The sequence below is a fragment of the Salvia hispanica genome, chromosome 4, assembly GCF_023119035.1.
Source record: "Salvia hispanica cultivar TCC Black 2014 chromosome 4, UniMelb_Shisp_WGS_1.0, whole genome shotgun sequence".
NCBI lineage: Eukaryota > Viridiplantae > Streptophyta > Magnoliopsida > Lamiales > Lamiaceae > Salvia > Salvia hispanica.
The window spans coordinates 35,146,597-35,158,298 of NC_062968.1; the positions used below are offsets into that span (position 1 = coordinate 35,146,597).

The 11,702-nt window shown below is 37.6% G+C and overlaps 2 protein-coding genes and 1 pseudogene across 2 annotated transcripts; 1 reads left to right on the forward strand and 2 right to left on the reverse strand.

Annotated features, from left to right (window-relative positions):
• The first annotated feature begins 1,360 nt into the window (after positions 1-1,360).
• On the forward strand, positions 1,361-3,615 carry LOC125219913 (probable microtubule-binding protein TANGLED). The gene is made up of 4 exons (XM_048122003.1): positions 1,361-1,543; positions 2,119-2,261; positions 2,572-2,627; positions 2,708-3,615. The coding sequence occupies exons 1-4, from the start codon at positions 1,460-1,462 to the stop codon at positions 3,517-3,519; spliced, it is 1,095 nt and encodes a 364-aa protein (XP_047977960.1). The 5' UTR covers positions 1,361-1,459; the 3' UTR covers positions 3,520-3,615.
• Positions 3,616-4,456: 841 nt separating this feature from the next.
• Positions 4,457-7,878, reverse strand: LOC125220969 (kinesin-like protein KIN-14S). The gene is made up of 10 exons (XM_048123095.1): positions 7,861-7,878; positions 7,557-7,656; positions 7,159-7,455; positions 6,804-7,083; positions 6,564-6,725; positions 6,181-6,396; positions 6,048-6,085; positions 5,776-5,939; positions 5,559-5,672; positions 4,457-5,484 (listed from the first exon to the last, which is right to left on the reverse strand). The coding sequence occupies exons 1-10, from the start codon at positions 7,876-7,878 to the stop codon at positions 4,585-4,587; spliced, it is 2,289 nt and encodes a 762-aa protein (XP_047979052.1). The 3' UTR covers positions 4,457-4,584.
• A 413-nt stretch (positions 7,879-8,291) lies between these two features.
• LOC125219832 lies at positions 8,292-10,468 on the reverse strand (annotated as a pseudogene).
• Between the last annotated feature and the right edge of the window lie 1,234 nt (positions 10,469-11,702).

Here is an 11,702-nt window from a genome sequence, read left to right on the forward strand (position 1 = left end):
TCACTCATCAATATGCGGGAGCAATAGGGCCAGGTCTCTCTGGAAAAAGACTTAAATCTTCACACCACAAGGGGCCGCGCATTACTAAACAATATTCATACAATATTGCCAAATTTTGAGCCTGGATAGAGTTTATCTATCACAGTACATAGCTTTGCTTAATATTTCGCATACTAATTTCAAATATGCATGTTTTTTAGTTACTTTATAATTTAGACAAGATTATTTCATTGTTTTAATTTAAATCTAAATTGGAACCTCAAGTTTTTTCAACAATTTTAAAATTGATATAACAAGATTATTTGTTTCAGGAAATGCCTGCACGTGGAAACAAAATGATCAAGCCATTTTTTTATTCATGCCATTTTTCTTATTACCAAAAACTGAATTTGCAAGGTAAAGTCTTAAATGTTAATTCTGGAAATCATATGGAAAATTTGGTTGAGTCAATTTGTTGGATTATAATGTGGAATATACTAAATACTATGAGGTGGCTATTTCAACCATTCAAATCTAGAAGAAAATAACTTCATATTACAAAAAATAAGTCCAAACATAAAATAAAAATGAATACTTTTTGAAGGGCTATAATAGTTACTCCCTCCGTTTTTTCATAGTTGAGTCATTTTTCTATTTCGGAAAGTTTCTTCATAGTTAAGTCATTTCCATATATGGTAACTTTTTTCTCTTTCTTACTTTACTCAATCTTACTTTATTCTCTCTACTTTATTCACTTTATACTTTATTCTCTCTACATTTTCTTCTCTCTTACTTTTTTATCTATTTATTTAACACACCCAACATTCATTTCTAAAATTCCGTGCCGAAAAATTCCGCCTCAACTATGAAGAAATGGAAGGAGTACTATATTACTATTACTCTATCTTTCCCATAAAAAATATTATTATGGACAATTGATATAATACGAAAATTAGGGCAAAATTGGTAAAGTAAGAGAGAGGATGATAATAGTAATTAAAATAATGTTAGTTGATAGTGAGACCCACTATATTAGTGTTTAATGTTGGTATAATTGTAAATAAGTTGATGTATAGAGGTAATAAATTAGGATAACTTTCCAAAAATAGAATGCACATATTTTTATGGGACAGACGAAAATTAAAAGTGCACATATTTTTATGGGACAGACGAAAATGGAAAGTGTACATATTTTTATGGGATGAATAAAATATTATTAGGAGAAACTGAAATTTAATAGGGCAGAAAATTAGGAGGAAACGGTCGTTGATTAAATTAATATTTAATTAGAGAGTAATTGAGTTTGGGCGTTTTATAAAGGTTGCTGTGTTTCCGCCAATGAATCCGACCGTTGGGACTACTTATCCGTTACTTGTAATTTTTACTAAATTCAACGAAGCAGACTTCTCCGCTGTATTACTGAAGAGAGGGAGAGAGAGAAGACTGTAGAAAAATCAGCAAAGCAAAGCATTTGGGGGAAATGGTTGCACGATCCCCGCCAAAGCAGCACCAGAAGCTGGCACCGCCCATCAGTCCCACCCTCCTACGAGAAACCGTTAACAAGGTCTCATTTTTTTCATTTTTCTCTCCGTTTATGGCTACTAAATTTACCTCTTCCTTATTCTGCTTTAATCTAACACGGTTTAGGAATCATGTTTTTCCCCTTTTTTCTAATATTCGGTACAACTGACAGAGTGATGTTATTAGCTGCTGTTTGCTGACAATATCCAAATTTGAACTGGAGAAATTCTTTAATTCAATCTACTTAACATTTAATCTTGTTATAATTTACTAGTAATTCACTTACTTGTTGGTTTATAAGCGGTGGAAAATCCAAAATCTGAATTGGGTAAAATCTTGAATTCCGTCTACATGTTTGCTGGATTATGCACAATGGAAAATCAAATTTTTGAACTGGGAAACATCTTGAGCGCCATGTATTTCACAAATAATTTGCATATATAAGGATTTGTGCATACATCAATCTCAATTTTGGTTCGTAGCTTTGATAACTGGGGATAACAAATTGTGGTTTCCTGTGCTTTTTTTATCTGCTCCAATGCATTGCTTTCATAAGGCAGTTCAACAAAACATATGTATATGTCGTTGTTTTGATGTGGTTTTGTGTTTGATTTGAAGGTGGATCGGTGTATGGCTCGACTGCAAGAGCTTCAACACACAGTAACAGGTGGGACTAAACTAGTATCCGGATTGAGCTTGAGTCCTCGTAGTGGTAGAAACTATCTACGGACAAGCCTCCGCTGTAAACAGGAGTCATTAAGGTTACTACTTTCTCCTTCTATTCTCGTATGCATCTAATTGCCATTTATCCTTTTCATGTCACAAAGTTTGTGAATATAATACAATAATACCACTATGGATAGGGGATACGTTCGAACAAAATGTATCATATAGAATAAGAACACTATTTCTTTTATCTTGTTGGATGCAAGATAGTGAAACTGTATTGTTTTCTGGTAGACTTTGGATTATCCTATCTGAAAATTTGAAGGCTATGCATAACATGAAATTTCAAAATGACAATTCATTTCGATTCCATTACTGAATGTTGTGTTACTTCAAATCTTGAAGGTTAAAAAATGCTAATTCTCGAAGATCTCCTCCTGGAAAGCTGCCATCAAGTAAAGGTTGTTTGTTTTAACCTCTCTCTAAAACGTTATGTGTCCTTCTGTAGATTTCACATCCTTTTTAAATTGTATGTATGCAGAGGAATGGCGCAAAATGTCGTTGCCAGCAATGCTATTGGGAGAAACAGTAGGAGAAATCCTACAAGCAACTCAATTTGCAAGAAACGTAGTCGATGCAGTGTCCTCCAAGCCTCTAAAACCAGGAAATGATGATCCTAAAACGCCAGTGACACAGAGGAAAAAGCAGATGCCAGCGCTGGAGAACTCCGGGCTGCATGCACGTAGACGGAAAGAGAAGCAAGTCGTGCTGCAGAACGTGAGGTCAGAATCAAACAACGTGCCACCTCTAAGACGAGCCAAGTCCAAGATCAACTTCAAGGTCTCGCCCTTGCAGAACCGAGAGTGTGACAAGGAGAACTGCCGGTACTTAGCTAATAGAGTCTCACCAAGGAATAGGCCATGGGTGAGGAAGACTGTCCTGTTTCCAAACCCTTTATTTTCGTCATCTCCCACCTCACAACATCAGAAGTTTGGCAAGACGAAGTCGCCCATGATTGCAAGGAATCGACAAACTCCACATAAGTTCTTGATCAAGTCTCCTCCTCCTCCTGCTGCCTCGAAGTTCCAAGTGAAAATCAGAAGCCCTCCTCTATGTATATCCCCAACACGAGGTGGTGGTGCTGCTAAGAAATCACCTCGGGCATCATCAGCTGCAGCAAGGCTGCGGAGATCATTCTCGCCTTCGAGGCTGGCCAGCAAGCTGGTGTCACCACTGAAAAGCAGAAAATCCATGCCAAAGAATAGTGAGGTGATGATGAAGACAATGAGTGGATTGAAACAGCGTCCGACATCTTTTTCAATGCGATTCTCCTCCTCACCTCGGAGAATTTGAAAGTACATGAGTTTCTTTGTTATCTGTGTTATAGATATCCCCTCAATGTCAGCATTTAACTTTTCTCATAATATATTCTTCCTAAATTGTGGAATACTTCGGTTTTTTCACATCTATTTTATTTTTTGATTACTCATCTTCGTTTTTCATCTAATTTTTTTGTTAATGAATTTTCGTGCTGTGCTAGGAACTAGTAATATATATATTTTTAATTTCATTGCATTAGTCTTTGGGGAGGGATTTGTAAGTGAGTCTTTGGGAAGGGATTTTGCACTAGTGTATATCTCAGCACTTAAATTATCAATTGGATCAACATGTGCACAAATGATGAGACTGAAAGGACAAAGGTATTACATCTCTATTATAATGTCAAATTCGTCAAACATATTCTCTTCGATTGGGATAACAAAGGGAGTCTGAATTTTTAGGTACCAAGATCATCTTTCTTGATCATATCATGATCTAAAATATGATTCACCTTCTAACTTTAGTTTACTCTCGTCATTATTGACTATTCAACTTCTACACGCCCTAAAAATGGTATATGGGTCAATCAACTTCTACAAATAGATTTTCATTATTGAGTAATATTAATTCAGTACACAACCTTTAATATGTAGGAGTAATGATCTGACTTCTATTTTTTCTTTCTTTTTTGGCAAATAAAAAAGTCAGGGATTTTCTGTCAATCTCATGAAAGAGATCTTATGACATTTAGAATTCACAGAATTCACAGAATTACAGCCTGTGGACAGTTAGAATTCACAGAATTATGACATTAAAATCCAGGTTATTATTGACTTACGAAGCATGCAGCAAAGTGTGTGAGTTGTGATTATAGGAAAAGTCAGGTAACTTTTTTTCTTTTGTTATATCTTAAGAATCAAACAGGCATTCGAGATGCAAAAAGGTAAAGAGATTATAGATACAAATGTAGTTAGTATCAAAAGTAAAATATAGACTATCATCATTGCATGTGTCACTGTATAACAAGATATTACTGTATTAGCAAGCAAGAATTACACAAACTGGTACTGAAGTGAATAATCTAGGTCGTTTTTCTATTCAAGAAATGTAAGAATTTCTCTTATTTTTCATGCCTCTCAGCTTGAGCGGACTCCATACTACTTTCTTTTGTAGTGCTACGACTATTGGATGCTTAGGCTTCCACGAGCCAGGGACCTGCGAAGGAGGACTTCCTCTAAATTTACTACTTCTGGGACCAATGGGTGTTGCTTCCATTTCTAAAGTTGGCACCTCTCGTGATTGTGGCAATGGTGAAGACGGTCTTGAAGTTCGCCAAACTCTTTGTGGATCCCAAACGAATGATTGCCGGCCCATCAAACGGTCTGTCCTCATCATTCTAGAAGATGAATTTTCAAGTGGAGTAGCCATGCCTGAGTTGGATTCGGGCCGGAAAGTTGCAATTGAAGCCCTTCTTTTAGGCTGGAAAACTTGACCTGCTGGAGATGGTCTTACAGCAAAGGAACCTCTTCTTGCTTTCATAATAACTTGCGTCCCCTTGTTTTCTCTTGGGGAATTCTCTTTGTCTTCTCTTACAGCTGGTAGATAGGACATAGACATACTCTTCTTGTTTGGAGGAGCTGCTGGAGATGGTCTTACAGCAAAGGAACCTCTTCTTGCTTTCATAATAACTTGCTTCCCCTTGTTTTCTCTTGGGGCATTCTCTTTGTCTTCTCTTACAGCTGGTAGATAGGACATAGACATACTCTTCTTGTTTGGAGGAGCTGGCGATGGAGCCAGTGGCATGAAGTTTGTGATGCTTCTAAGTGGCATCATTAGTTTTGATGGGGCCAATGGTGGTTTCTTATTATCTGCTATTGAGGCCTTCTGTGCTTGGTTTGATGTTAAAGTTGACTGAGTAGCAACGGATGCCAATGCTCTGTTTTCCTGTTTTAGCCTTGTTTTCCTTTCTTCAGCTAATTGAGTTTCGAGATCTCGAACCTGTTATGAGTAACCCAAGCACATAAGAAACCACAGCCAGCAACTATAGTCAGTATATGTTTAATGATTTGCACCTTCTCTTGAAGATTTTTGCAAATATGTTCTCTAGCAGCAAGCCGTAACTGTAAAGCCTGCACGTTATCCTGCAACTTCCTGGCTTCCTTCTCATCTTGTTTTGCCTTTTCTGCCTGTTTATACATTACAAAGCATAAAAAAGAGCAAAAGATCAGTTGGAAGGCTTCTTAATGCGTCCATATTGCAAAGATAGTGGTTAAGATTATTGCATCATACAAGCTGCTTGTATTTCAAAAACTCTGCATGATCCGTCTGTCTTCGGGCAGGCCCATGTTCAACTCCTCTGACACGGCTAGCGAAATTCAAGGAGCAAAGCGTTTCTCCAAGGTCAGCCGAATTTGGGCTAATTTGAACAAACATCAAAGTTTTACAATCTCCACCTGCATTGGAGTTCAACTCAGCATTAAAACACCACCATGTAGGATAGAAAGGAACAGTTTTTTTCAAGAAACCACACAACTAAATCTTAACAGTCAAGTTATACAAACCTAGGGAACTTTGCAGCATATGAGTAAGCTTCGAATTCCTGTTTGTCCAAGAAATAAATTGATCAGGAAACAACTTTGGAATAGTATATAAGCTACACACATTTAATTAGAGAAGCAGGATATGGTGTCATGCCTGTAAGGAACATGAGAATTCTTGGAGGCTAGGGCTGAGATAACATCACCAAGTGCCGATAAGGATTTATTTATGAATTGAGACTCCTTCAGTCTTTCACCTTCAACTTCGATCCTACCAACACGCTCACTTCCGGCCAGGTCAACCAGCCATAAATGGCTTCTTGTTCTTTGCCCATTGATTATATTTTCTCCAGCTACAGTTACCCTCAACAAACTGCAGTAATTAATTTGAAACACACTCAATCCCACTACAGTAAAAAAAATGGTATTATTCTGAAGTTAAGTGACTTCCTCCTCATTTTCCCACAAGCAAGTCCATTTAAGTTATGTTAAAAGCTTAAAAAGCTAAATAACCAAAAAACAGAATAAGCTCATAATTACCAGTGAGACCGGCTACTGAACTCATTAGCATTGGTTGATCCAACAGATCTTACTTGACTTCCTGACTTAAGCAAACTCCAAACTCCTTCTGTATCATAAACACGAGCTTCAACCAGTCCAGGGACTTCTTGAGTACCCTCAGCTGATTGTTTTATGTCCAACCTGCATACAAAATATTTAGATACTCATCATCCATTTCCTATGAAGTTATTGTCAGATAAAAGCAAGTTAGGAGCTTACTTCTTAGCAGGTTGGTTCGAGTTCTCAACCAGAAGATCCCTTATCTTCTCATTGTAGACCTCCAGCATGCTAACAAACAATTCATATCTCATTATAGTGCTCCTTTCCTCAGATATCCTGAAGAGCTCCTTTAGGGTTCGATAGTTCACTCCTCTATTCTCTGATGTTCCTTCCATTGTGTATGTCTTTCCAGTGCCTGTTTGTCCATAGGCAAATATGCAGACATTGTAACCATCCAAGACAGAGGTTACTATAGGCATAGTTTGGTCAAAGACAGCCTCTGCACAGTGGAATGGATGGAGTTAGTAAAGCAATTGTTTTGAGAAGACGAAGAATAGCGCATATACTACTTTACCTTGGTTGTCCTCAGGTCCAAACACACGGTCAAATTTGAATTGCTTTTTGGAAGAATCAGAGCAAATGACCTGCAGCTCATTTTCCTGGGATGAGTCAAAATCAACAACTGATGTGGAGCCTTTCTCAATGTCATCTTGGTTCAGTGGCCTGCACCTACAGAAAACCCTTATATTGCCTTTGAGTTCAATCACTTCGTTGTAAAGCTTCTTTCTTTCCGAGGATTCTTGGAGATACTTCTTCTTAAGTAACTCACACTCTTCATGGTACTTATTCTTCAAAAGTTCATGTTCCACACCTAAAAAAAATCAGATAAAACACGCATACAAAAGGTCAATCAAAGGAGGCATGAGGCGATTAAGAAGGGTAAAAAATTATAAAAAGAAGAGGGCGACTCACTCAGATTCTCAAGAGCAGCGAAAGCTTCACAACCAAGTAATGAATCAATTGAGATGCCCTTTACTTCATTGCTCAGGCGGGCATGTTCTTCTCTGATACTCTGCAATCATAGTGATAACAATTAGACGAAAGAATGATTGAGGGAGAGAGAGAGAAATGGTAAAAGAGGATTGAAACGGTCGGAAATGGGCGTTCTTTAGAATTTGAAAACAAAATAATTTTAAATTGAGAGGATCCATTGGACTATAACGGCTAGTTAGAAAACGCCAGCTTATTGGGCCGGGTCGGGTTGCAGCATTAATACCTTTCTCTGCTTAAACATTTTTAGTAAGTATATACTCTAAATTAATTGTTAGGTCAAAATATTTAGATACTACTACATTAACTTCCTTCCAAATTTGTACAGATTATCTGCAATATATGTATTACTATTATTCAAAATAATGGTCACTACTGGAAATAAGATACAAATTGTTGCGAAATTGAAGTCATAATTAAATGGAAATAGTCGTTATTTGTTAAACTAAACGTTTAAATATGCAAACTCCTAAATTAGAGTTTGCAATGATGAATCTTGAAAAATCTACTTTATTTATCGATGTACAAACTGCGAAATTTTTTTAAGCATGCACTAAATTATAGTACTAGTATCAATGATTTATCGAGCCTATTAACATTATCTACATGAATTTGAATATTTTATAAAATGAGTCTTTCTTTATGAAGATTGATTAATGATTAATATAACAAATTACAATGTTATTGCAGAAAATAACTAAGTCATTTTCGTGACATTCACTTTAGCCAAAAAGATCAAGAGATAAACGCTTTTGCATTTTTCCTTCAAATCCATCAAAAGCTCTAAATTCAAACTCCAAAAATCAACTCATACATTTTCTGCAGCAAGCAACAAAACTCATCATCTTCATGCACAACAAACCATCCAATAATCCAGTGGAAAATGTGCAATGGAGCTTGAGCAATTTAGATCAGTGGTGGAGTGGCCATCATCTCTCATTTGTCTAAACAACATCGTCAGCACAGCGTAAATATCGTCGCCTTGTTGATGGATTCGATCAGCAACAACAAAACTGTGAATCTCCTTCTTAATCTCAATCCAACTAGCACCTGTGTCTTTGCAACTCCTATCTCGTTCATCTTCTTTATTGTTCTTGCTCGTTCCTTCCACAACCCTCTAGAAGAGTAGATGTTGGCCATGGAGACAAACAGCACTGGACTATCAGGTGCCGCTTGAGCCAGCTGCTCGGCTGCATAATTCCCCACGTCAACATCGCCATGGATACTGCAAGCGCCGAGCAATGCTTGCCAAACAAGTGCATCTGGTTTCACCCGCAACCCTCTATGAAACTCTTGGCTTCTCTTAACATCCCTGCTCTGCCGAGCATGTCTACTACACACGCGTAATGCTCCACTCTCGGCCTCATTCCATACGTCATCTCCATGGATTGTAAAAACTCCATGCCCTTGTGCAGGAACCCAACATGACTACAAGCATGAAGCAAGGACAGAAATGTAACATCTGTTGGTTCCACACCGGCTAACTTCATCTGTTCGTATAACTCGAGCGCTCTCAACCCATCACCATGGCGAGCAAAAGCTGCAATCATGGAGTTCCACGACACTTGATTCTTCTTAACCATGCCCTCAAAAACCTTAACTGATCCTTCCAACTCCCCACATTTGGAATACATGTTGATTAAGCCATTGCTAACAAAGACATTTGAAGCAATTCCCTTCTTGGTCACCATAGAGTGAATCTGCATGCCTAGACCCTGAGAAGCACCAATGCCAAACACCCCAAGAATGGCTGAAATCATGTTGGGGTCGAGATAGGCTCCACCTTCACCATCTTCACAAACAACCGTATAGCCTCCTCCCGTATCCATTCTGTGCAAAACCAGCAAGTATAACAGTCATAGACACCTCATCAAGAACCTCAGCAGACTCAAATATCCGCCACGCCTCCTCCACACAACCACATTTTGAATACACATCCATCAACGCACTCTCGATGCACAAATCTGATTGATACCCCATCTTATAAACCACACCATGAATCTGAGCACCTTCCTTGAGCGCCTGCAGTCCAGAGCAGGCCGTCAGCGCAGCCAAATACGTCAAAGCATTGGGAGAAATTGAACTGTGGTACATTTCCATGAACAGATTCAAGCTCCCAGCATAAACTCATTCTGCGCCATCCCGAAATAGCAGCCGTCCAAGTAACAACATTCCTCTCCGGCATCTGATAAAAAACGCACATCCCCAACTCCAGAGACAAACATCTGAAATACGAAGTGGTTAGGGCATTTCCGACTGTTACATCCCTGTGATAACCACTTAAAATCGCCAATGCGTGTAGCCTCTTCACAATGGCAAGCAACTCCTTTCCACCACAAGCCGATAGCACCGAAGTAAAACTCGCGTGATCAAACATGTATTCCGTAGAGCCCAACAACAATTTGAAATATCCAAATCCGGTTTCCAAGTTTCCCACTTAAGGAAACCCGAAATGAGCGAGTTCCACGAGACAGTGTCTCTAAGCGGCATTTCGTCGAACAGGTTGACTGCATCACTGAGTTGTCCGATTTGCAGTACATGTGCAGTAAACAGTTGTACATGAGCTGAGTATTTCGACGAGTGAGTGGAGCTCCGACATCCAAAGATGGAGGGTTCTTGATGAGGTAGGCGTGGAGGTGAGAACCCAGGCGGAGATCGCCTTGTCTGGCGCAAGAATTGATCAGTTCGATGAGGTTCGCATCTGGGGAAGGAAGATAATGTGTTTTTGGAGGAGTGAGGTGAAATGTGCAGAGATGATGTTGAGGAACGCACCACGAAAGAAGCGGAGGCGGCGGAGACCGGAATTTCGTGAGGACGCATCTGACAGCACTCATCCATCAAAGTAATGCAGCGTCACCGTTAAAAACAGGGATGGAGACAGCGTGGCCAAGCCACCGCTCGGCGGGGCTTGGCCGGTGCCGATTACCCAACCATGACTACCCCCATCAGATGTCGTGTTTGTTATATTGAGAAATTTAATACTTGTGGAAGACTTAATTTTTGTTGTGTTTTGTGTTTTGAGAAGAGAGAAGAAGAAAAGAAATTGCAGATGGAGTAGATTTCGTAAGGAGGAAGAAGATGATACGGCGGCGCGTGTTTATTAGGTTTAGATCAATTGGGCTTTTCAAATGAGTTTTGATTAATTTTGTCAAATGACCCCAATTTAAAAATGATTTTGTTAACCTCTTAATAAACTAGTCATTCACATAGCATAAACCAAAGGCAAGAGTGAAATCTTAAAAGTAATTAATTTGTTTTATTTAAATAAATGTATCACGTTATTAAACGACTCCATTACATTATTTCTGTATTAAATTTAATTGAATTCATCTAAATTAAATACTTTAAACAAAAAAGTATATATATATGTATAGAATGTATATAAATAACTTATTTGAAATACATAAAATCAAATTATATGAAAAAATAACAAAATCACAACAATTTAGATTAGATACCCATTCATTTTAATTTATTTCACTACATCATGCTTGTTTTCAGATCAAACAATTTTAAATTTTTTAAATTTGATATCATATTTTTTTGTTTTATTTAATTTTAAAAATAGAACGGAACAATGACTGAAATTGAATAAATTGATTACATCTCTCTTTCTTTTTTATATTATAAATTACTTCTTCAATATTATTATTATTTTAAATATTTAAATAATATTATAATTTTATTAAATTTCGCAAGCTAATTTGTATTTGGTTGTCCCTGGTTAAAAATGACATTATTAAACCATATGTCAATCGGGCTAACCTGTTAGGCATACAACCAACCCACTTAGTTTGTTGTTTATTTGGTAGTTTTTTGTGATTTTTCGGGTCATAAATTTTCAATCCTAATCTTAATGTAGGTTTCGGGATCGGACCAGTGCATTGGGAGGGGCTTAAGCTCAATGTAATTTTGTTTTTACTTTTTCTATTAATTGTTTTAAAATTTATTCAAATTTAGTACTCATAAATTATAGTGTAAAAGCCCTTACAAATTATCTAAATTAATCAAATATATACTTTACGGTCATGTTCTAAGCTTATAGCACCCAAATCCAAAATCAAGACC

Excerpts from the sequence above, each read along its gene's own strand:
- LOC125220969 (XM_048123095.1), bottom strand. Across the intron at positions 7,084-7,158 it reads TGGACCTGAGGACAACCAAG|AGGCTGTCTTTGACCAAACT; the intron begins GTAAAGTAGTAT and ends TCCACTGTGCAG. Across the intron at positions 5,940-6,047 it reads TATGCTGCAAAGTTCCCTAG|GTGGAGATTGTAAAACTTTG; the intron begins GTTTGTATAACT and ends ACTCCAATGCAG.
- LOC125219913 (XM_048122003.1), top strand. The coding sequence starts at position 1,460 with ATGGTTGCACGATCCCCGCCAAAGCAGCACCAGAAGCTGGCACCGCCC. Across the intron at positions 1,544-2,118 it reads TACGAGAAACCGTTAACAAG|GTGGATCGGTGTATGGCTCG; the intron begins GTCTCATTTTTT and ends TTTGATTTGAAG. Across the intron at positions 2,262-2,571 it reads TGTAAACAGGAGTCATTAAG|GTTAAAAAATGCTAATTCTC; the intron begins GTTACTACTTTC and ends CAAATCTTGAAG.